This window comes from Macaca fascicularis, chromosome 15 (assembly GCF_037993035.2).
Source record: "Macaca fascicularis isolate 582-1 chromosome 15, T2T-MFA8v1.1".
NCBI classification, from domain to species: Eukaryota; Metazoa; Chordata; class Mammalia; order Primates; family Cercopithecidae; genus Macaca; species Macaca fascicularis.
The window spans coordinates 36,982,086-37,008,395 of NC_088389.1; the positions used below are offsets into that span (position 1 = coordinate 36,982,086).

The 26,310-nt window shown below is 38.9% G+C and overlaps 1 protein-coding gene across 6 annotated transcripts in view; it reads left to right on the top strand.

Annotated features, from left to right (window-relative positions):
- Positions 1 to 26,310, top strand: part of C5 (complement C5) — a 99,326-nt gene that overhangs the window by 49,125 nt on the left and 23,891 nt on the right. For 3 of the 6 annotated variants that reach the window (XM_045373760.3, XM_005580915.4, XM_074016681.1), the window contains 9 exons: positions 3,993 to 4,220; positions 5,451 to 5,511; positions 10,163 to 10,252; positions 11,982 to 12,194; positions 12,641 to 12,716; positions 19,562 to 19,721; positions 20,451 to 20,546; positions 22,166 to 22,337; positions 25,533 to 25,738. In XM_045373760.3, the coding sequence (XP_045229695.1) occupies positions 3,993 to 4,220; positions 5,451 to 5,511; positions 10,163 to 10,252; positions 11,982 to 12,194; positions 12,641 to 12,716; positions 19,562 to 19,721; positions 20,451 to 20,546; positions 22,166 to 22,337; positions 25,533 to 25,738 (1,302 nt within the window). Of the gene's footprint in view, positions 1 to 1,743; positions 1,982 to 3,992; positions 4,221 to 5,450; positions 5,512 to 10,162; positions 10,253 to 11,981; positions 12,195 to 12,640; positions 12,717 to 19,561; positions 19,722 to 20,450; positions 20,547 to 22,165; positions 22,338 to 25,532; positions 25,739 to 26,310 lie in introns of those variants that run through there. The other 3 variants (XM_065530137.1, XM_074016682.1, XM_015436776.4) reach the window with 3 other exon arrangements.

A 26,310-nucleotide genomic window follows, 5' to 3' on the forward strand; every position in this document is an offset into this window, starting at 1 on the left:
CGCATTCTTATAATTTGGGGGAATAAACATTTTTTCTTTTATTCATACAAGGAACACTTATACAGAAATTGAAATGAATGGACTAGATAACTACATGCATCATTTTGATTAAAGCTCAAAAATGTAACATTGCTGAAAAAAGCAAATGGCAGAATAATATATATACACAATGAATACAACTACGTAATATTTAAAAACATGAAAGACAGCACTATATATTGTTTGGTAATACACATAAAATTTTTGCCAAGTTGACAGACACAAGTGATAAGTCACTGATGTTTCTATTTCACTACCCTGATTTCTAGCAATGTAGAACCTCATTTCATTTGTCTGTTGGCCATTTGTATTTCTTCTGTCATGTATTCTATGATATCCTATATACTACTTTAATATCCTTTCTTTTGCTTTCCATTGAGTTGCTTTTTCTGGGGTAAGTTACCTAGCTTCTTCTTGCTTAGTTTCCTCATCTGAAAAATGGGATGATAATAGTATCTATTTCATAGTTGAAGATTAAATGAGCTAATTCATGTAAATATAGTACTTGGCCAATAGTGAGTACTCAACAAATGTACTTATTATTGTCTACAGGAGCACTTTCTATGTTATAGCTATAAATCCTTTATTGATTATAAATGTTGCTGGTATTTAATCTGCTACTTGTCTTTAACTTTGTTATTAGTGTTTTTAATTTGTATGTTATAAAATCCGTAGATCTTTTCCTTTATGTCATTTGAATTTTGTGTTTTTGGAAATTCTTTCTCACTGCAAGTTTTAAAAATGTTTTTCTACAAAATACTGCATGTTCTCACTTATAAGTGGGAGCTAAACATTGAGTATATATGGACACAAAGAAGAGAACAACAGACACCAGGGCCTACTTGAGGGTGGAGGGTGAGAGAAGGGTAAAGATCAAAAAATGACCAATTAGGTACTATGCTTATTACCTGAATGATGAAAGAATCTGCACACCAAACCCCTGCGACACGCAATTTACCTATACAACAGACCTGCACATGTGCCCCTGAACCCAAAATAAAAGTTTTTCTGAAAAATTGTTTTTTCCATATTTTCTGTAGTACTTTTATAGCTTTCTGCGAGCATTTAGATTTTTTTATCTGAAATAAGGATCTAATCCCAAATAGCCAGTTGATCCAGCAGTATTTGTTAAGGAATTCATGCTTTTCCAACTGATTTAAAATGTCATCTTGCCCCCATATATATTGAATTTCCATATATGTGGATTTATATATTCTCTATTTATAGATTTATATTTATAGATTCTCTCCTTTGTTTTGTATTTATAGGTTCTCTCCTCTGTTTTGTTTACATCAGTATCACACTGATTTAAAGTACCATAGATTTGTGGTTATATTGTATATCTATTAGGCAAGTACTCTCTGGTATTCTTATTTTTCAAATGTTTTTGATGTTGCTATTCTTACACATTTACTCTGCCAGATAAACTTTGGAATTAGTTCATTGAATTCTCCTTTAAAAGTTATAATAGGTTTTTCATAGGTACTGTCCTGAATTTATAAATTAATAAAGGGAAATTGACTTGACCTGCCATACTGAATCTTTTACATGTCTTTATCCTTTTGCTTTATGAACTAAATCAGGGTCAGCAATTTATGGACCATGGGGCAAATCTAGCCTGCCATCTCTTTTGTATGCCCTTTACAGTGACACAATTATATATAACTTGACAGCATTTTTTTTTTTTTTTTTTTTGAGACACAGTCTCACCCTCTCACCCAGGCTGGAGTGCAATGGCAAGATCTCGGCTTACTGCAAGCTCCGCCTGTCGGGTTCAAGCGATTCTCCTGCCTCAGCCTCCCAAGTAGCTGGGATTACAGGTGCACACCACCACGCCCAGCCAACTTGATGGCATTTTAAAGTGTTGTGCATATCACTATACTGCCATATTTTGTTGAATCTTTAAATTATCAGTGCATTTCCATCATATCAAAATAAGAAACAAGTACATCTGTGATATTTTGGGGTTAGTTCCTGTTAATTACCTTTCATCTTGAGTGTGGGTTACACTTCCCTATTTCTTTTTATCTAGTAATTTTGGATTGAACCTTGGACTTTATTGATAAAAATATTATAAAGACTCTGGATTCTATTACATTCCTCTGAAGATTTCTTGTGTGTGTGTGTGTGTGTGTGTGTGTGTGTGTGTTAGCAGGCAGTTGACTGAATTCATTTCCAAACTCTGAAATCTCAGTTCAGTATTTTTGCCGTAGCTGGATGCTAGAAATCTGTGCTGTGCATAAGTAAAGAGTCAGCCAGGTTTGAGCAAGGATTATACACAGAACTTGGAGCTCCTTCACTACTCAGCTGTGGTAACTATTCCCTACTTTGTCCTCTAGTTCCTAAACCAGTATGATATCAGGTTCTACTGGGGTTTTAGCCACTCCAAGGCACCAATGGGCCTGCCCTCAGGGTAAAGCTATAAAAAGCAGGACACTTATTGAGTGTCACTCCTTTCTCCCAAGGGTCACTTTCCTTCCCACTCTCTATTATCTGCAGGTAGTTTGTTTGTTTGTTTTAATATATATCTTGTCTAGAGTTTGTGGTTATTTTTACAGAAGGGTCGCCCAATGAAAGCTATTTGGTTATTACTGAAACCAGAACTACTGATTTTTTATATTTTCCATCAGTTTCAAAAGTTCCTTTTAGTCTCAATTTACTAAGAGTTTTTGTAATTCTATTATGCTGAATTGTATTAAATGACTCTTCTATATCTATCCTCCCCCACCCTCCCCTGCTGTTCTAAGGAAATCATTGGCCGCAGGTGATCCAATAGTCTTTTGCTCTGGCTTCTCCCACCCTGGTGGTTGTCTCCCAAGAAGATAGTTAAGAGGGAAAAGGAACTTTCTATTTTCATGAACTTCCTCAAAATTAGTGGTTGAATAGCTGGTGCTCTCTCTTGTTTACCTGCTTGATTTATTCTGGATTTTATGGCTTTATTCTTTTGGGTATAGTTCTCAATTCTATCAGTTCACCAGAATTTGGAGGGAAGATGAAAAATGTTCACTATTTGAGCCAGAAGTCGGTGGGCACTATTATAATTCCTGTTACAAAGATGAGGAAATGGAGGATTAGAGTGTTCATGCAACCAGTTTCCATCACCAGTTAATAAGAGGAAGGCCAAAATTTGAATCCAGGTCTTTCTGGAGCCAGAGTTTAGTTGTAAAATGGGGTACAAATGGGAAGTTGATAAAATTAGAAAAGTAAGCTGGAGCATAATGGGCAGGGCCTTGAATGCCGATATAGGGAATTTTCAGTCTTTGATGAAACCATCATTTATTGAATACCAGAGGCCAGATATAAAAATGAATAAGATGAAAATGAACAAGTACCTGAGCCTAAGGCTCCCAGTATCTGAAATACAAACCATGTAAAGAGACAAGTAGTAAGTGCTATCACAATAGCATGAGCTCTGTGCCTAATTTAGTAGGTAACAGTCTAAGAATAGTAAGATGTTTCTGAGACAGTGTTGACGTTTCTAGACATCTCTTTGCATTGCTAAACTCTACAGCGACTTGTGTGTCTATGTTAGGAAATCTGAAATGAACTTTCTCCTGTGCCTTAAAATCTAAGGGATTATTTTAAGGTAAACTTTGTTAGAGATAAAATATTTCGAGTCCAGGCATGGATTACAGCATCATGCCTGTAATTCCAGCACATTGGGAGGCTGAGGTGGGCGGATCGCCTGAGATCAGAAGTTCAAGATCAGTCTGGCCAACATGGAGAAACCCCGCCTCTACTAAAACTATAAAAATTAGCTGGGTGTGGCAGCGCATGCTTGTAATCCCAGCTATTTGGGAAGCTGAGGCAGGAGAATTGCTTGAATCCAGGAGGCAGAGGTTGCAGTGAGCTGAGATCATGCAGCTGCACTCCACCCTGGGTGACAGACCAAGACTCTGTCTCAAAAAAAAAAAAAAAAGGTATTTTGATATAATTCTTCACTCGTATTTCAGTTCTGTGTTAAAATGTCTGCTGTGGAGGGAATCTGCACTTCAGAAAGCCCAGTCATTGATCATCAGGGCACAAAGTCCTCCAAATGTGTGCGACAGAAAGTAGAGGGCTCCTCTAATCACTTGGTGACCTTTACTGTGCTTCCTCTGGAAATTGGCCTTCAGAACATCAATTTCTCACTGGAGACTTCGTTTGGAAAAGAAATCTTAGTAAAATCGTTACGAGTGGTGGTAAGAAAAGCATACTTCAATAACTTATGCTTAAATTATTGCAAAAAAGAGACACAGAAAGAGGGGGAGGGGGAAACAATAGTGTAAATTTAACAAAACATTAAGCATTAAGGAATCTGGATGGAGGTTATTCTAGATGTTTTTTGTACTATTCTTGCAATTTTTCTATACGTCTGAAATTATGCTTAAAAATTTTTAATAAAACAATAACATTTTTCTTGTAGAAAATATAAAATACTGAAAAACGACAGATAAATAAAAATTATCGATAATTCCCATACCCAGAGATATCTAATTTTAACAATTGGTACAAGTCTTTTTTTGGTACACAGGTACAATTGATACACAGGCTTTTTTTTCCCCCTTTAATACATTCAGAAAATGTGTCTTGAAATCTATGTGCCAGACATTATGCAAGGAACTGGAGATAAAACAATAAATAAGACATGGCCCTTGAATTTAAAGAACTTACGGTCTAGAAAACTTTCCATTGTATAAACAAATAAACAGGCCGAAAAAAGAAGAAAAGTGTCATTTGTTAAAGTACAGTTTACCCACAGTCTGTTAATTGTATTCGTTATTAACATTAATATTTTTATATAAGTATGATTTACCAATTAAAAATAATAGTACTTTTTAAAGGACGAGATTCTTGCTAAGGGTCATATGGCCAGTTAACGACAGATTGGATTTCCTGGTTCTTCACTCTCCAAGTTCTGTTTTCAGCTATGAAATTCACTTCAGTAAACATGTACCGACTTATTTTGTGCAAAGCACATTCCCATGCATCCTTGTGGCTCCATGCAAACTCTGGAGCCAGGCTGCCTGGCCTTGAATCTTGGCTCCATCACCTCCTAGCAGTGTGACAGTGTTACTTGATTTCCATGTGTGTCAGTCTCCTCATCTGTCAAATGGGAGTAATAACAGCACCAACTTCATAGAGGTTTTTAGAAGTTAAATGAGTTAATACATATAAAGCACTTAGAACAATTATCTGAGCTTATAAATAACTTCTTTTTAAGCATTTGCTCTGGTCAGTATGCAAATAGCCATAAAATCTTACTGCTGCTTATATCCATGTAAGTATTTATAGTATTTATACATAGTTTACCTTTTCCAAGAAAAATAATTTTTCAGTTTGAAAAGTGGTCCAGAAAAGTTGATCCAGGGAATTCAGGTTATATAAACTTAATTATGTTTTTAACTGAATGTTTTTTGCCTTTATTTTAGCCAGAAGGTGTCAAAAGGGAAAGCTATTCTGGTATTACTTTGGATCCTAGGGGTATTTATGGTAGGCAAAATGATTTTTTATTTTGTATGTTATCTTTTGCTTTAGAAGTTAAAGTGTGTATGTAACTTAAAACACTATTTTTCAGAATGTGAATTGTCTAGAATCAAAAGTATCCACTTCTGTCTGGGGGCAGTGACTCATGCCTGTAATTCTAGCGCTTTGGGAGGCTGAGGTGGGTGGATCATTTGAGGTCAGGAGTTTGAGACCAGCCCCGCCAACATAGTGAAACCCTGCCTCTACTAAAAATACAAAAATTAGCCGGACATGGTGGTGGGCGCCTGTAGTCCCAGCTATTTGAGAAGCTGAGGCAGGAGAATCCCCTGAACCTGCGAGGTGGAAGTTGCAGTGAGCTGAGATCATGCCACTGCACTCCAGCTTGGGCGACAGAGCGAGACTCTGTGTCAAAAAAAAAAAAGGATTCACTTCTTAGATCACTATCTTTCTTGATAGCATTGTAGTACAACTACTATAATCTGAATGACTGAGACACAACAATAATAATTCTATTAATTTTGAATGCAAGGCCTCGAAATAGTAATAATTGCATGACTTCCCTTATGGATTATATTCATTATCCATCACAATAATAATTTATAATATATTATTATTGAGCCAACAGTCCAAAGAACACCTAAGAAAAAGTCATTTACATAATTAACATGCATTATTTGAAAACATAATCTGATTAATCACTTAACAAACCCATTCCTCGTTGCTCCTGCTTCCCTACTTTTCCTTCAACTGAGATATTCCAAATCTTCTCAAAGCTAGAATTTTGCAAACATTTGAGCACTTAAGGCCTAAATACATATACATGTATTTATGGAATTTAGGATGTGGCCATTCCTCTCTTTTCAACTAAAGAAGACAGATTACTGTAGTCCTTATTAAATGCTTACAATTTATCTTAATGTTGTATCAATAATTTTTGTTTTATTTCAGTGATATAGCAATGGGGAAAAATTTACTTACAGATTATGATCACTATCGTCAGTGTCTTTCCTCTGGGAAAGCAAAGAATTAATACCCTTTACACTTTAATTCAGCTGAGTATCATGAACTGAGGAGTGTTATTTCAGTAGAGTAGTAAAAAGAAAAATCCATCTATGTACATGTGTCCACATGCTTACTTGTTTCTCCAATTTTTCCTTCACACAGACCTCCTCCTAGCCTGCTCATTTTGAATGATCTATGGGTAGAGATATTACAAGTTTTGAGGGTTTTAGCCTCATGCAATTATATCAAGCCTCAAAAACCACTGTGTCCTTGGCTTCTCTTGGTTTTTTTTTTTTTTTCCCACCACACATGCTTCCTATACTGACATTATTGCAAACAGTTTTCCAGAGTAGTCTTGTCTCACTCATCTAGGTGTGAACATCAAGACCACAGGATAGGAACAATCTTTTATCTGGGAATAAATCTCTATAGGGAAAATCTGGGTTAAAAACAAAAATCTATGCCTCTTTCCAATCTTCTCATATGACTTTTTTCCCTTAACATTTTAGGAAACTTAGATTTAGGCAGCTTTCCTGATTTCTAGAGAGCTAAAGAGAAAAAAGATAAAAATTCTGTTCAGCTTATTTCAGATATTTTATTAAATACTTCTAATATTTATTTATTTATTTTTGCCGGGCGGGGGAACTCTCGCTCTGTTGCCCAAGCTGGAGTGCAGTGGCGCCATGTCAGCTCACTGGAACCTCCACCTCCTGATTTCAAGCGGTTCTCCTGCCTCAGCCTCTGGAGTAGCTGGGATTACAAGCACTCACCACCATGCCTGGCTAATTTTTATATTTTTAGTAGAGACAGGGTTTCACCATGTTGGCCAGGCTGGTCTGGGACTCCTTACTTCAAGTGATCCACCAGCCTTGACCTCCCAAAATGCTGGGACTACAGGTGTGAGCCACTGTGCCCGGCCTACTTCTAATATTTATATATTGAAATCGCTATACAAGTATGCTACTTTACAGGGTTCAGTTAAAATAAAAAAAAAAAAAAAAACTAAAATGTATTTGGAAAAATAAATGGACAATAATGTTAAAGGAAATCTGAAAAAATATATCAATGAGGGAGAACAAACTGTATATAGTAATTAAAATTGTGTGATACCAGCTTAAAAAAAGATTAAACACAGAGAATCAATGCTTAAGACTAGCTCTAGTCTTTAGTTTCTGCTTTCTGTCCCTGATAAGCCCTTTTCTCCCAACTCTTCTCATATCTCAAATGCAGAGAGTTAAGTTTCTCACTCCCTCACTTCCTGACACACCATCCTCATTGGTTTAGGCAGGCCCCTCTCATTTTATTTTTTCCTTCATCCCCGACCCCATTCCCATTCCCCTTCCTCCAAATGTACCCACTCAAATGTGTTTGCTATATACTTTTGAATAGAAAGGTAATGTTCTTTTGTATGTGTGTATCTTTTTAATATATGTATATGTAACATTGTGCTATAGATCCTATTCTATGTCTTAAGTTGTTACACTCAAGGCTTAGCTTTAAAGAAATATCTCTATTGTTATAGGTATACTTAATTCATTTTTCTTACATAGAATTTCAAAACATGTTCCCTCACCATTTTATCCATCACTGTATATACAATATACTTCTCTTGAAAAATCCGTGTTAGCATTTACCTGGACTGTATATCCAGGAGCTGGGTCAAAGGGTATATACATATTTAATGCCATTTAGTCCTGTCATATTGCCCTTCAGAATGGTTATTCTTCCATTAGCAGTGCGTGAGGGTTCTCGTCTCTCCACAACCTCACCAACACTTGTCTCTCTAAAATGTGGCATTTTTAATGGGTATAAAGCAATATCTCATTATTGTTTTAATTTGGATTCTTCTGGTTACTAATGATTTTAAGCATTTCTTCACATACTTGTCCATTTGGGTTTCCCATCTGTCAATTGCCTATTTGTATCTTTTGCACGTTTTTAAATTTTCCATGTGGGTTATCTTTTTAAAATTTCTTCTTGATTTTATTTCTGACATACCTCTTTGAGCAACAACAAGCCTTCATGGGTTTTGAAAAGGAATTCTTTATTCTGATGTAGTCAAATCCATCATAATTTCATCTTATGGTTATATATTTTTGAGGTAATCTTTAAGAGGTCTTTCTGTACTCTTAGTTCACAAAAATATTGCTGGATATTTTATTCTGTTAATTTTATAGATTTGACTTTAAAATGTTTTAATCTATCTGGAACCTGCCTTTTTATGTGATGTCTTGATGGGTCTTTTATTTGTGACCACAGACAAGGAGTAAAATTAACTTCTCTTAGTTTTAACTTTCTTTTTAACCTTTTCCACCTTGTAGTAGAGTTGCCAATGGAATTGAAATAGTCAAGAGCATGTTTCAATGGAGAAAATGGTGAAGGAGCAAATCTAGATAATCTGATGGCTATCTGTAATAAGTGTCATATATTGAGCATGAATTGTATGCCAGGTTCTTTGTCTATATTATTTTATCCCACAAAAATCCTTTGAGGAAAATATTGTTATCTCCATTTAACTGATTAACAAATTGAGGCTAAGAAAGGTTGTATCTTGCCCAGTGCCACATACATAGTAAGGTGTTTTTGAACTTCATGCTCTTTCACTCAAACTGCAAACCTCTTAAATGTCTTCACTGAGTTTTATTTTGATATATCCTCCGCATTTATCAAGGGTTAATGAAGAAAGAAGTTTTATGAGGAATGCTCCTGCATTTTTAGGAAAGCCACGTGGCTTGTCCATTACATTGTAAAATGTGACTCACTTTTCTTTATCATCTTCCATATGCCAGGGTCTGTGCTAAGTGCTGGGACTACAGCTTTCCCGGAATGATAAATGATCCCTGCCCCCAAAGCGCTTTCTTCGCAGGACAATGGGAGGTGGATTCTCTTTGTGGTGACTAGTGTGGGCTCTGCAGCAAAACTTCCAGAGTTCAGATTGCAGCTCCACTTGTACTAGTTCTGGGACCTTGAACGCACCACTTTCTAAGCCTCAATTTCCTCATCTATAAAATTAAAATAACGAAAATAGACCTAACGTAGAGGATTGTTGTGAGAATCGAATGCAATAATTCATTTAAAGAGCTTAGTAGCATGCTTGGTACTCTATCAGTAGAATGATCAATGTTACCTTTTTTGGACATAAACCAGTGATTACAGTACAAAAATTATCTGATACCAGTATGCTAAAACTCTGTTGTTTTGCTCATATATTAAAAAGTATCAAAACTAGACGGGGAAGGGAAGGTGGAAAGAATTTCAGGTCATACTTCCCTGTGGAGCTAATGTTCAATATATAGTTGATTAAGAAATTACATGTTAGTTATTCTTAGCTTTCAGTTCCAGGAACAATTTTCTCTCTTTGGGCAAGCTGGCATGCTATATTTTGCTGGTGAATAAGATTTATATAACCTACTTATTTCACATCTTATAATGACCAGGAAGCTTACAGCCAAATTTAATACTTTGTTTAGTAAGATTATACAAGCCTAGGATTTGATTAAAGTCCTTGATGATTGTTAACTTTCTTTTAAAATTTTAATAGTCTAATTATAAGTCTTTTATTTTGAAAAATTCTTTGAAAGTGATACATTGTAAATAATCTGCAAATAGTCTTCCCCTGGAAACTCTATATAAATCCAAATTTTCTAAATTACAGGTACCATTAGCAGACGAAAGGAGTTCCCATACAGGATACCATTAGATTTGGTCCCCAAAACAGAAATCAAAAGGATTTTGAGTGTAAAAGGTAAGTTAACAACGCCATTTTTAGTTCTCACTTCACTTGGTGCTTCAAACAAAAATCAAACATCCTCATGATTATTCTGTTTCTCCACTTTTGTGTTCAGTAGCACACACAAATCTACCTTTAGGAGTGCTCCACCCCTACCCACCCCCCACTTTCAAACCTTTCATCACTTTTCCCACTATCTTCTTCCAACTGCCTGATTTACGTAGAGATTCATTCTCCTCCAGTGGAGGGTAGGGACTGTCATTGGCTCAAAGATGTCTCCAAAATGGGGGTCCAGTTGCTTCTAGACTTAAAGAACTTTCCATGGTCTTAGTGGCCAGTCCTGCTCCAGAGAAGGCCTGTGGCCTGCACATGGCCTAGAGAGAACAGCACTGCTCTGCTGAAATACTGGTCCCAGAGGGGTTGTCTTAGTCCATTTATGCTGCCATAACAAAATAACAAAATTTGTAAATAATACAAATTTATTTCTCACAGTTCTGGAGGCTGGGAAATCCAAGATCAAGGCACCAAGAGACTGGGTGTTTGGCAAGGGCCGCTGTCTGTTTCCATGAGGACATATGTTGCTGTCCTCCTGTGGCAGAAAGTGGAAAGGCAAAAGGGTGAAAAGGGGTGAACAACTTCCTCACACCTCATCTATAAGATTATTAATCCCACTCATTAGGGCGGAGCCATCATAACCTAATCACCTCTCAAAAAGCCCCACCTTCTAAAACTATCACCTTGATAATTAGGCTTCAGTATATGAATTTTGGAGAGACATATACATTCAAACCATAGCAGGGGTTCTCCTCCCCTCGAATACATTTGCAGAAGTGATATTTGCACAAGTGACTAGGTTTTCCCTAGTCTCCAGGCTTTACAATTCAATAACATATTACTGAACGATAGAATGTCCTGACTACACTTTATCTCAGATAAAACCCTAGAGTCACAAAATGCTAGTACTGGAAAGGATCTTTTTGATTATGTGCAACCCTATTGTTGGATATAAAAGAAAGTGGCATGTCCAAGGTTGCACAGTGAGTTATAGACAGAGTCACATCAAGCACTCCCTGTTCAGGCTCTTTGCTTTGCTTCCTGGAAGGAATTGGTAAATATGGTTTATGATGTCTAAAGCTATCAGGTTGAATGACAACTAATTTGCCATGTTCTCTTGCAGCAATCAGTCCACTGTATTACATTACCTACCACCATATTTTAGTGATTTTTAAAGTCTTTATTTTTGTTTGTTTCTTTCATATTCATGTTCCTAACCAGATCTTTTTTTCTGACCCCGTTTCTGAGAAGCAAGTCAACTGCCTAGATAAAAAGGGAATAACCATCTCTAGATGATTGTTCTTCTCTCTTGAGAACATATTGTTAGAAGTTAATAAAGCCTGGGCGCAGTGGCTCACGCCTGTAATCCCAGCACTTTGGGAGGCCGAGGCGGGTGGATCACGAGGTCAGCAGATAGAGACCATCCTGGCGAACACGGTGAAACCCCATCTCTACTAAAAATATAAAAAATTAGCCGGCCATGGTGGCGGTCGCCTGTAGTCCCAGCTACTGGGGAGGCTGAGGCAGGAGAATGGCTTGAACCCTGGAGGCGGAGCTTGCAGTGGGTGGAGATCGCGCCACTGCACTCCAGGCTGGGAGACACAGTGAGCCTCCGTCTCAAAAAAAAAAAAAAAAAGAAAAAGAAATGAATAAAAAGCGGTGTGTCTACTTTGATCTTTTTTTGTTTCAGGACTGCTTGTAGGTGAGATCTTGTCTGCAGTTCTAAGTCGGGAAGGCATCAATATCCTAACCCACCTCCCCAAAGGGAGTGCAGAGGCGGAGCTGATGAGCGTTGTCCCAGTATTCTATGTTTTTCACTACCTGGAAACAGGAAATCATTGGAACATTTTTCATTCCGACCCATTAATTGAAAAGCGGAACCTGGAGAAAAAATTAAAAGAAGGTAAAAAAAAAATGTATTTCACATAAAAATTGGGTGATTTTAAACTAATATTTTTATTAAACTAATATTTAAGTTGTGAATTATAGAAAACTTTATAAGAGAATTTTAGCAAAAAAATCATGAGATGCACTCTACTATATAAATAAATATTATTTCTGTAGCATTTTGGCTTAACTTACCAAAATGCCTGGATGAGAGACAAGGCGCCTGCATTCCAAACTACAGAACACTTCCTTCCTTTTTGAATGAGATCAGAATGTTCTACTTGATAATTCCCAATTCAGGCAATTCATATGCTTCCTTTGAGAAGTTCAATGCTGGCCACAGAGCATATGCTTGCTGCCCAACACCAAAGGAAGCTTACCATTCTCAGGGGCTGATACAGTGTTTTTTGAGTAGAAAGGGAGGTCTGTGAAGCACTGTGTTCTTTTTCTTGTGCCTCTTAGGGATGGTGAGCATTATGTCCTACAGAAATGCTGACTATTCTTACAGCGTGTGGAAGGGTGGCAGTGCTAGCACTTGGTAAGTAGAAGATTTTGAATTGCATTTTCATATAGTGGTTAATTAACTAAAGAATAATAATCACAATGGAAACTCCATTCCTCCAGTTGCTCAGGCTAAAAGCCTCGTCATCCTTCACTCCTCTTTTTCTCTTACAATTCACATCTGATCCAGCAGATACGGATTCAAAATATATCCTGAATTTGACTACTTCTCACCAACTCCACCACACCATCCTGTTCCAGGACACCTTCCTCTCCCACCTGGATTCTTGCACTAGTCTCCCTTAGTCGTCTGGGTTCAGCCCTTGATCCTCTTCAGTCTATACTCAACACAGCAACTGAAGTGACCCTGTTAAAACATATGTTAGATCATGCCACTCTGAACCATTTAGGAGCTTCCCATCTTACCCAGAGTAAAAACCAAAATTTTTATTGTGATTTACAAAAGCTCTATATGATCTGGCTCCAGCTCATGTCTCCTCCTTTATCTCCTATACTCTCTTTCACTCCAATTCAGCCCCACTGGCCTTCCTCAAACACACCAGGCATGCTTCCATCTCAGGGCCTTTGCACTGTTTTCTCAGTCTGGAATACTCCTCCTTAGGTATCAGCATGACTGGCTCTCATATTTCCCTCAGGTCTTTACCAAATGTCACCTCAGAGAGGCCTCTGCTATATCATAATGTCTAAAATTGCAACCCACTCCCCTCCCAACACCTCATATCGTTTCTTTTCTCCTCAGCATGATTACTAATGTTCTTGCTTATTCCACTATTATCTCCCCCACTGGAATGTAAGCTCCATGTGGGAAGTGCTAAGTATCCCTAGTGCCTGGTACCTACCTGGCACATAGTAGATGCTCAATAAGTATTTATTCAATGAAACATAACTTCCAAAATTCTGATGGTTTGAGGGAAAGATAGTCTGAATTAATTAAGAGTCCATATGGCAGTCTATTTTCAAAAAATACTGGCTGGGCATGGTGGCTCACGCCTGTAGTCCCAGCACTTTGGGAGGCCAAGGCAGGCAGACCATGAGGTCAAGAGATCGAGACCATCCTGGCCAACATGGTGAAACCCCATCTCTACTAAAAATACAAAAATTAGCTGGGCATAGTGGCAAGTGCCTGTAGTCCCAGCTACTCAGGAGGCTGAGGCAGGAGAATCGCTTAAACCCAGGAGGCGAGGGTTACAGTGAGCCAAGATCACACCACTGCACTGCAGCCCGGGTGACAGAATGAGACTCTGTCTCAAAAAAAAAAAACGAAGTAACCATCGTGCTATGACAAAATATTTAAGAAAAGCGGTGTGCCAGCTGCTTTGTAGGTTCTTTTTTTTTTTTTTTTTTTTGAGATGGAGTCTCACTCTGTCACCCAGGCTGGAGTGCAGTGGCTGGATCTCAGCTCACTGCAACCTCCGCCTCCCAGGTTTACACCATTCTCCTGCCTCAGCCTCCTGAGTAGCTGGGACTACAGGTGCCTGCCGCCTTGCCCGGCTAGTTTTTTTTGTATTTTTTTTTTAGTAGAGATGGGATTTCACCGTGTTAGCCAGGATGGTCTCGATCTCCTGACTTCGTGATCCGCCCATCTCGGCCTCCCAAAGTGCTGGGATTACAGGCTTGAGCCACCGCGCCCAGCCTGTAGGTTCTATATGAAACGTATTTAAGGAGTTTACAACCTAGAATACTTTAATTTTATATTTTTTCTTTCTTTTTTTTTTTTTTTCCGAGACAGTCTTGCTCTGTCCCCAGGCTGGAGTGCAGCGGCACAATCTCAGCTCACTACAACCTCCACCTCCCGGGTTCAAGCGATTCTCCTGGCTCAGTCTCCTGAGAGCTGGGATTACAGGCGTGCACCACCACGCCTGGCTGATTGTTGTGTTTTTAATAGAGATGGGGTTTCACCACGTCGGCCAGGAAGGTCTCGATCTCCTGACCTCGTGATCCACCCACCTCAGCCTCCCAAAGTGCTGGAATTACAGTCATGAGCCACTGCACCTGGCCAATTTTTTTTCTTTAGCTACTGAAATTTCCCAGAATTTTATCTTTGGCCCTCTTATTTTCTGTAATCTCTCCTGGTACAATCTCATTTTTGCCCATGACTTCCGTAACATCTAGGCCAATGGCCTCCTAATCAATGTTTCAAGGCCTAACTTCTTTCCTAAGAAGTTAGGAAATGTCTAGATCCACATTTCTAGGTTTCCAGGAGCCAAGGTTCTTCAAGCACAATATGTGTCAAATTCATTGTTTTCTTCCTCAAATACACTTCTCTGTTTCTTTTTTCTTTTTTTTTTTGAGACGGAGTTTCGCTCTTGTTGCCCAGGCTAGAGTGCAGTGGTGCAATCTCAGCTCACCGCAACCTCCGCCTCCCAGGTTCAAGCAATTCTCCTGCCTCAGTCTCCCGAGTAGCTGGGATTACAGGCATGCACAACCACACCTGGCTAATTTTGTATTTTTAGTAGAGACGGGGTTTCTCCATGTTGAGGCTGGTCTCAAACTCCTGACCTCAGGTGATCCGTCCACCTTGGCCTCCCAAAGTGCTAGGATTACAGGTGTGAGCCACTGCACCCGGCTCTGTTTCTTTACTCAGTGCACAACAATACCCTGCCCTTTGTCCCCCATTGATCAAGTCAGAATCATCAGTTGGTTTTTGATTCCTTCCTTTCCTTTTGGCTTTATCTCTGATCAGCTACCAAGTTCCATAGATTATACCTTAGAATTAGGCCTGACCTTGTGTGGGTGACACACTTTAAAAGACACACAGGGCCAGGTGCAGTGGCTCACACCTATAATCCTAGCACTTTGGGAGGCTGAAGCAGGAAGATGTCTTGAGCACAGGAGTTCAAGACCAGCCTGAGTAACATAAGGAGACCTTGTCTTTAATAAAATATTAAAAAAAAAAAAAAAAAAAAAAGGCTCATAGACCCCTGCAGCACACCAACCAAAGGATAATCCAGGATGCAGGAGTGGGAGTGAGTGTCAATGAAGACTGGAAACTGACACAGCAGGACCTGGGAAATAGATGCCTGGAGAGCAGAAAGCCCCACAGGAAGGTGCAACAGCCTCTCAGTAAACTCTTAGAGCCTTTCAAGAGTTTGGGGCAAGACTGAAACATAGACCCAACTCCGTAAGTTCCTTGAAAGAAATAATAGACATAGAAGAAAATATCCAGCACCTAAATACCCTCAAACTTTTCTTGAGAAATATAAAGAAGATTTTTTAAAGTGCAAATATCATTCATATTAACAAAACACTAAATTGATGACTATGAACATTTTTTGTATTCGCCTTTTAAAAAAAAATTGTAGATATTGAAGTCTTCTCTTTAACTACAAACCTTCATCTTATGTCTGTTTCTTTCCCCCAAGGGCATTCACTATCATGAGTTTATGCATCTTTCCATAACATCTTTAATATTTTATATAATATATATATACATGAAATCATACAGATGTAACTTAACTCCAGTTTGGCTGCTCACTGCTCAGATGCCAAACTCAAGAGACTAGGATTGGTGGGAGGAAAAGCAGGTTAATTCAGAAGCCAGCAACCTGAGGAGATGCAGACTAGAGTCATGAAACTATCCCAAATGCCCTAGCCTGGCCAGAGGGATTTTAAAGGGGAAGGGGCTTGGAAAACTATGTGCAGGAGTTAGCTACATGCCGGTCAGCATGTATTGTTCTGATTATTATCTTGAGTAATGGGCCATCTAGTGGTCAGCTAGACTGGAACAGGTTTGTAGATTAACTGCTCAGTGTTTTTCTTCTCCAGGGGACATTTCGCAACCTTTATTTTTATCTCATGGCTAGTTCCTGGAATTCTTAAGCAAGCACTGTTTAAGAAAGTTAAGCATGGTAAAAAAAAGAATGGTTATTTGCTTCCAAAACGAAGTGATGGCTTCACAGTCCCTTTTTGTATTTCTAAATGATTATAACTAGTATCATACTATACCTATCATTCTGTAACTTACCTTTTTCTTTTAATACTTTTTAGTTATTTTAGATATAGTAGTATAAGTAAATATAACTCACTCCTTTTCATTGCCATGCAGCATTTTATTTTACAAATATATCACATAGTATATATTCTTTATCCATTCGTATCTTGACGGACAACCATTTCCAAATTTCAGTATTACAAACAATGTGATAACGAACATCTTCATATGTCTCTTTGTGCACATGTGTGAGAGTTTCTCTAGGGTATATCCCAGGAGATAGAATTGCTGGAACATAAGGAATGCATATTTACAGTTTTATCAGATTTTGCCAGATTTCTCTTCAAGGTGACTAAAAAATTCTTTTCTACTCTAAATGTTTAGTCCCAGACCCTACTGTAAAACATGAGGAACTAAACTAGACCATATTAAGAACTTAGAGGTAGCCTAGGGTCTGGAACAAAAGCAAATCAAATAGCCTACTTCTTTCCTCCAAGTCACACTTAAAATTTGAATTTCAGGGCAGTCTTCAAGGGACAGGTCAGTGGGAAGAAGAGAACGCAAAAAGCTAGAGAAGTTGTATTTGCTTTACCTTGAGGGAAGAGCTGTCCAGACCCCCACTCCTTAAGGACTCTAGGGCCGAGACACCCAAGAGTACCAAAGAGAAAGAGAGATAAGAGTAAGAGCTTATAAAAGCCGGGCACAGTGGCTCACACCTATAATCCCAGCACTTTGGGAGGCTGAGGCGGGTGGATCACCTGAGGTCAGGAGTTCGAGACCAGCCTGGCCAACATGGTGAAACCCCGTCTCTACCAAAAATACAAAAATTAGCTGGGCCGTGGTGGCACGTGCCTGTAGTCCCACCTACTTTGGAGGCTGAGGCAGGAGAATCACTTGAACCTGGGAGGCGGAAGTTGCAGGGAGCCAAGATTGTGCCATTGCACTCCAGCCTGGGCAATAGAGCAAGAGTTCGTCTGAAGAAAAAAAAAAGGGAGTAAGAGCTTATACCTATTGAATACTTACTATAATCCAGAACTATTTTAAGTATGTTCATATATTTAATCTTTATAATTGATCCCAAAGGATGAGTCCATTGTTTCTATTTATTGCCATTGCCTTTTTTCAAATATGTAACTAAAGTATGGGGAGGGTATATCATGGGCCAAATAGACAAGTGGAGAGGCAGCCTGGCTGTATAGATAAGTGGAGAGGCAGCCTGGCCGCATAACGGCACTCATATACCTTTCTAGCCTGCTAAAAGAAGAGAGACTTCCAAAAGCCAAAATCCCAAAAGAGACCCAATATAAAATGTGGGCCAATCTTTGAAAATGTGACTGTCTTTGAACCTGAGCAATCCATAGAAGTATTTCTCCTCCTTGACAGCAGTGTGAGGGGATTAAAAAGAGAGGAGTTCTCAATTCTTACCCCCTAAAAGTCAATAGAATAGAAAATAAGTTTCTGATGTTTTTAGAGAAAGAATTAGGAAAAGGCCCCTAGTTGTGGAGGGGCGAGTTCCAATTAATATCAAAACAATAATTTTAAAAATAATTAAAGCAATTAGAGCAAAGCCTGAGAACAACCTAAATGTCTACAGAAAGGGAAATGGCTTAAATAGCTTTGGTGCATCTGTACCAAAATACTATAATTTAATGTATAAAATCACTTGTAAAAGAACGAGGAAATTTGTGTATTAATCTAGATCTCTAAGGCATATTACTAAATAGAAAAGAAGCCAAGTACAGGATAATGTAAACATTCTCCCACTATTTTGGTGTGGTTGGGATGGAAAGGTAGATGGGAAGGCTATATTGTTGCATCTACTATTTGTAAGAATGTACAAGAAACAATGGTCATCTTCTGTTGGGAGGTGGAGGGGGACAGGGACTGCTAGAAGGGGACTTTTCATTATATATCCCTTTGTGCTTTTGGGTTTTTTGGGTGTTTTTGGAAAAGGTCTCTGTCACTCAGGCTGGATGCAGTGGCACAATCTCAGTTTACTGCAGCCTCTACCTCTTGGGCTCAAGTAATCCTCCCACCTTAGCCTCCCAAGTAGCTGAGACTATAGGTGCATGCCACCATGTCTGTCTAATGTTTTGCATTTTTTGTAGAGACAAGGTCTCATATGATACCCAGGCTTCACTTTTGGATTTTTGAATCATGTGAGGGTTTTACCTCTTTAAAAATGCTTAAAGTACATTTTAAAAATGAAAATGAAAAAGAAACACAAATTTTTTAAGTGAGGGGAAGTGGGAGAGCGAGTAAAGTGGTCTGAGTCTCAGACATCTGAGGCCTTGGGGAGTGGGGACTCCTGGGCGACTGAGAGAGTGAAGAGATGTTATGGGGGGGATGAGCCCAATCCTCTCTGATACTCTTCGATGGGTATTAGTAGAGACTTGAATTTGCTTTTTGACTAAGTAATAATGATCATTAAAATTTCCTGTGAGGTAGTAAGTTCTGTGTCAATGGCAGCACTCAAAGACAAGTGAGATAAACACTCCAGGGATATTGGGAAAGGGGACTTGGGGCCTCATATAGGAATTTAGATTCCATGGCATGTACAGATTTTACAATCTAGAATTATATGATTTACTTTTTCATGCCTCATGTTCATGGGTCAATGCCTTGACTCAAAAACTATTTATTTTATCTCTGTTAACTTTAGAATGTAATTCTTTTATCAAGAATCAATTTTTAGCTTGTGTGCTAGCTAACAATGTTGTAATCACAGAAGATGTGCTGTTCACATTTGTTTACCGAATGTTTTGGAGGTATTCCAAAAATCTTCCCTTCCTTTGTAAAGTGGTGACTTACTTTGGAATTGTGTGTTTTAAAATGTTATTTTCTTGTAAAGAATAAAGTTGTATAAACTAATTGAAAGCCAAAAGGGATTCAGTGTTCTAAATATTTATTTATTTTATTTTGTCTTAAAGGTTAACAGCTTTTGCTTTAAGAGTACTTGGACAAGTACATAAATATGTAGAGCAGAACCAAAATTCAATATGTAATTCTTTATTGTGGCTGGTTGAGAATTATCAGTTAGATAATGGATCCTTCAAGGAAAATTCACAGTATCAACCAATAAAATTACAGGTAAGGAAACCAAATGCAAAAATTGGCAATAGTTTTATTTACAGTTTGAGTTTTATTCTCATCCGATTATGGGAGGATGAAGAAGAAGAAGGAAAAAAAATGTAATTCTACAAGAAATTCCTTTTGTGAACAAGCAAAAAATACAAAGGTCTTCCCATAATATCTGAAGTGAAGCGATCTTCAGACAGTTCACTAGAGATCAGAGAAGTGATATCTTAGACCTCTCATTTATCAGGGTGGAGGGAGATGGGCAAGTGAAAGCACTCAAGCGAGATAGACCCAGGGCTTATTGAGAAATGAGAAGCAGGAAGGGAAAAAGTGGGAGATAAGGCTTAAAACACAGAGTAGAGGCCAGGCGCAATGGCTCACACCTGTAATTCCAGCACTTTGGGAGACCAAGGCAGGTGGATCATGAGGTCAGGAGTTCAAAACCAGCCTGACCAATATGGTGAAACCCCATCTCTACTAAAAATACAAAAATTAGCTGGGCGTGGTGGTGCACGCCTGTAGTACCAGCTACTCAGAAGGCTGAGGCCAGAGGATAGCTTGAACCGGGGAGATGGAGGTTGCAGTGAGCCGAGATCACGCCGTTGCACTCCAAACTGGGTGACAGAGTGAGACTCTATCTCAAAAAAAAAAAACAAACAAAAAAACCCACAGAGTAGAACCAGGTCATTTCACTTTAAAGACACCATTTCACTCTCCTTTTAAAACATTGCTTCTTTTTAGGGTACCTTGCCTGTTGAAGCCCGAGAGAACAGCTTATATCTTACAGCCTTTACTGTGATTGGAATTAGAAAGGCTTTTGATATATGCCCCCTGGTGGTAAGTAACTGTTTTCTTTCTCTCACACCCATCATCTATTTCTGTAACATACACTGAAGGGGCCACCAATCAGAAGACCTTTAGTTTCAAAAGCTTCTTTTCCTTCTTTCCAATTATTTGAAAATAACTTAAACTCCAGAATTGAAAGATTTCAGAACAATGATAGATATTAGAAACCACCTAGTCCAACCTACTCATTGACAGTTGAGAAAGCTGAGGACTGTAAGTAAGGTGAATTCAATTGCCCAGTGTCACAGGCTAATAAATTGGAGAGCTGGGTCTAAAACTGATAGCTGGAACTGTGATGGGAGAATGATCCAGTGCCCCCAGCTTCTCTGTCTTATCTTTGCGAAATCCTGCTTTATATATGTTACTGTTGTCCTATAGTGAAAGCACTCTGTATTGTGCAAGTACTGAGGATACACAACAGCAAATGCATATCCTCCAAATCCTTCCAAACAACATTTGCTTGGAAACAGGGGAGAAAAGTGATGAGCCACCTAAGTGAATCAGCATAGAAGATTTCCAAGGTTGACATGGAAAATCTCAAGTGGATTTGCAAAACTGGAATCACAAAACAAAACCATTTGTTTTCAGTTTGTTTCAAAAGCTTAACAAGACAAAATAATCAATGAAGACTAGTTTCCAGGGGCCTAGAGGACCAGTTGGCACCTAGTGGCCACATGGGTGAGAGATGCATGTGGAGCTGGGAGAGAAGGAGCCAGGCAGGATGTTAGCAGCATTGCAGCAGGCTTTCTCCTGGGCCACTTGTCCAACACAACCATTTTGGTGGTGTCGGGACTGGTGATCGGGACTATTTACCCAGGCATTCTTAGGATCTAAAAGTATTTTGGCAGTTTAGATTTCTTTCTGCTACTTATTGTTTTATTTTTTTAAAGTATAACTCCTCTTGAACCCGTGTGCCTGTTGCAACTCCGCTGAGAGGGAACGATAAAAGTTGTGTCTATGGGCCGGGCGCGGTGGCTCACGCCTGTAATCCCAGCACTTTGGGAGGCCGAAGCGGGCGGATCACAAGGTCACCAGATCAAGACCATCCCGGCAAACACGGTGAAACCCCGTCTCTACTAAGAATACAAAAAAATTAGCCGGGCGTGGTGGCGGGCGCCTGTAGTCCCAGCTACTCGAGAGGCTGAGGCAGGAGAATGGCGTGAACCCGGGAGGCGGAGCTTGCAGTGAGCCGAGATCGCGCCACTGCACCCCAGCCTGGGTGACAGCGAGACTTCCTCTCAAAAAAAAAAAAAAAAAAACAAAAAAAACAAAAAAAAACTTGTGTCTATGCTTGGTGGCTTTTCTTACTGGAGACTAGGTCTGATGGTGTAATCAGAAACTAAAGGCACAAAACCTCTGAAAGGAAGGTGAGAATTCAGAGACAAAAAGCTTAACCTGATTTGGACAACCTCATTGTCCCTTCCAAGATTATTCTCTGCTCCTTCTCTCGGAGGAATTTTCTTCACTGGGAAGCCATCCGTTTCCATTAGGTCAGTCCTCTTTTCACCCCCATCTTCCTTGCTCCAGGATAGTGGGATCTAAGGGTAGTTCGTATCACTTGATAGGTGGTTGCTTGACATAGAAACTGAAGTATCTTCTCTTGTTTCCAGAAAATCAACACAGCTCTAATTAAAGCTGACACCTTTCTGCTTGAAAATACACTGCCAGCCCAGAGCACCTTTACATTGGCCATTTCTGCCTATGCTCTTTCCCTGGGAGATAAAACTCACCCACAGTTTCGTTCAATTGTTTCAGCTTTGAAGAGAGAAGCTTTGGTTAAAGGTATAACTTGTTCCATACATTTATTCAGCAAGCATTCACTAAGACATAAAGTCTGCTAAATCTGGGAAGTGGGTAGTGACATGCAAACTTGAGTAAGATTCAATTCCTTCCTCAAGGAACAAACCATCACAATACAATGTAATGTGTGCTGTTATTCATTCATTTATTCACGCATTCATTCAGCAAGCATTTATTCTTTTTTTTAAGACAGGTTCTCGCTCTGTCACCCAGGCTGGAATACAGTGACATGATCGTGGCTCACTGCAGCCTCGATCTCCTGGGCTCAAGTGATCCTCCCACCTCAGCCTGCCAAGTGGCTGGGACTACAGGTGCACACCACTGAGCCCAGTTAATTTTTTTCTATTTTGCAGATACGCGTCTCACTATGTTTCCCAGGATGATCTCAAATGCCTGGGCTCAAGCACTCCTACTGCCTCAGCCTTCCAAAGTGCTAGGATCACAGGCATGAGCCACCACACCTGTCCTCTATTTATTCCTTTATTCAATAAATATGCATTGAGTATCCTATGGACACCTTCTATACATCTGGCACTATTCCAGTCTCTGGGAATAAAGGAATAAACAAAACAGGCTCCCCAAAATCCAGGCTGTCATGAAACTTAAATTCTAACTGGGAAGACACAAACATGATAAATAAGTAAAGCTTTATGAATAGGTGGTGATGGCTGATATGAAGAAAAATAAAGCAGGGAAAGGAGACAAGGTGAGAGGATGGGTTATAATTTCAGACAGGCTGACTGGGCTTAAGTTTCACTGAGAGAATGGTGTTTGAATCAAGAGCTGAAAGGAGGTGAAGAAGCAAGTCCTGTGGCTATCTAGAAGGGTGTACCTGGTGGAGAACAGCACATGCAAATGCCCTGAGGCATGGGCATGCCTGGTGCTCCAAGAATGGCAAGGAGGCCAGTGTGACTGCAGAGGAGTGAGAAGAGGAGTAGGAAGTGAGGTCAGGGAAGGAAAAGGTGAGGGAACAAGGGAAGGTCATCTGAGGCATTAGAGAGACTCTTCAGGGCTTCTGTAAACAGTTGTGCAGTGGACAAAGCACCTAAGCAATCAAGTGAATCGAGGCTGAAATCCAGCCTGTGCTCCACTCCCCTGCCCACGTACCCTAGTTTAGGGCTGCTTCCACCGAGAGCAAGGAGTGCCCATGTCTTATCCACAGCAATGTGCCATGGGGACCAGAAGGAGCCCTGGAACTTTAATTTCAGCTTTGAGAGTGAAAAGGGGAGCCACTGGGGGATTTTAAGCAAAGGAGTGCATGACCTGGCTTATATTTCACCAGGTTTGTTATAAAAGTATGTGTTTGGTTTTGAAAAATAAAGATACTGCTTCCTATAGGTCGAGAGACAAAAAATAGAAAGAGAGTAGCAGTGATTATTGGCATGACTGGGCACTTTGGAGTCCTCTTCTAGCTAAGGTTTTCTAGAAGTTTTATAAATCTTACTGAGGTTTATGACCATCTACAAAATATGATTTGTGTCATCATTTAAAAATTACTATATTTTGACATATGCCTCAAAACCACTTGTATGATACTTCAAAAATAACACAAAAGAAATGTCTTGGGTATTGTGAGATATGGATCATAAAATCATAGAATTTAAGAGCTAGAAGGGAACTTAATAACCCAAGAATTGTTCCAGTTGAGTTTCTTTAAAATCCTAAACTCAACTCTTCATTTTAAATACAGCAAATCTGAGACTCTGAGAGGAAGGGTCAACATAATTTTCAAGGTCATGCAAATAATGTAGTTATGAATTATAAACATATACATCAAAATTTTTACTAACCTTCAAATATGATTTCCACATATACATTACTTTAAAAAAAATAGTTTGTTCCAAAAAGGATTTGAGGTTTACAGATTTAAATAACAAATATAATTTACAGCCTAATTTATGAAAAGTGCTGCATGTGTGAAATTGTCTTGAGTGCTTTAAATTGGAAAGAAATAATCAAAGACTGAACTAAGGCTTTAGGTGTAATCTCATAATTTCCAAGATGTAAATTTTCCTATCAGGGAAAAAGGTTCTCCAGTTGACTTTTTAGTGTCAGTAATAATAATAATAATAATAATTCCTTATATATGCGTGGTGCTTTCTAGTTTGCAACATCTTTTAATTTAGTATTTCATTTGAGTTTCACTGCATAGAAGAAAGTGTTATCTGTACTACAGGTATTAGGAAACTGAGTCATACAGAACTAAAGGAATTTGCCCAACGTGACATGGTAAGTTAGTAACGAAAGAAAGACTAGAAGCTGGGTCTACTGATTCCCAGTTTACTGTACTTTCCACTCTATTAAACTTCCCCTTCCTACTACATGTGTACTATATTGATTTTAAAATACAGATTGAGGCCGGGTGCAGTGGCTTATGCCTGTAATCCCAGTACTTTGGGAGGCCAAGGTAGGAGGGTTGCTTGAGCCCAGGAGTTTGAGACCAGGCTGGGTAACATAACCGGGCATGGTGGCACATCCCTGTAGTCTCAGCCACTCAAGAAGCTGAGGTGGGAGCATCACTGAGCCCAAGAGATTGAGGCTGCAGTGAGCTACAATCACACCACTGCACTCCAGCCTGGGTGACAGCAAGATCCTGTCTCCAAACACACACACACACACAAAACGAAAAACAGGTTGAGTGTTCTTTATCTGAACTGCTTGGGACCAGAAGTATTTCAGATTTCAGATTTTTTTTCAGATTTTGGAACATTTACATATATAAAATGATATTTCTTGGGGATGAGCCTCAAGGCTAAACATGAAATTCATTTATGTTTCATATGTACTTCCTTTACACACAGCTTGAAAGTAATTTTACACAGTATTGTCAATAATTTTGTGCATGAAACAAAGTTTTGACTGTATTTTGTCTGTGACCTGTCACATGAGGTCAGGGATGAAATTACCTCCCTGTGGCATCTTGTCAGAGCTCAAAAACTTTCAGATTTGGGAGGCATTTCGTATTTCAGATTTTCGGATTAGGGATGCTTAATGTGTAAAGACAAGTAGCACCACATTAAGGGATCTCTCTTTGCATTGGTCATCTTTAGGAAGTTCCTCTAACAAGAAAAAGTAAGTAGCTTCTAGAAACTGAAAGGCCATAATACACCTGGTAGAATTATTATGTCAAATTCACATTTTTAATCATATTAATGAATGTGATTTGTTGGTGTTCAGGTAATCCACCCATTTATCGTTTTTGGAAAGACAGTCTTCAACATAAAGACAGCTCTGTACCTAACACTGGTACAGCACGTATGGTAGAAACAACTGCCTATGCTTTACTCACCAGTCTGAACTTGAAAGACATAAATTATGTTAACCCAATCATCAAATGGCTATCAGAAGAGCAGAGGTATGGAGGTGGCTTTTATTCAACCCAGGTAACATTTCTTTGTCTTGTTTCATCTTCCTGTAGACATTTTTATTTTCTCCCACACCACGCTCATCTGGCCTCCATGGCTTTGTCCACCAAATGAGCGTGCAATAGATATGAATAATGTCTAGAATTGAAGGACCCCTAGAGGTTATCTGCATCAATACTCTTATTATACAGAAGAGGAAATTAGCTCAGGGAGTTTCACTCAGGGAATTCATGGCAGAGCCAGAATCAGAACTCATGTCTCCTGACTTTAAGCCCAGTACCTGCTTCATTATTCTAAATCACCATGAAAGGCTAGTAAGTTTATTAGCAATTATATCATATCCTATGTAATAAAGAGTGGTTGCCATGTAGACAAAGGTATTGATGCTCCTTCTCCACAACGAAATAAATAAAAAGTGAGAGAAATACTGATTGTTACATGTTAATCTATCTAGCTATTTAATGTAAATTCATTTGAGTATGTATTTTTATTACAACCAATTATTATGTAGTTGTATAATAAATGTTTATATTCAAAGTTTAGATTGAATGCTAATATCTTCCCTGTTGCCTGGATGTTTAGATAATGAT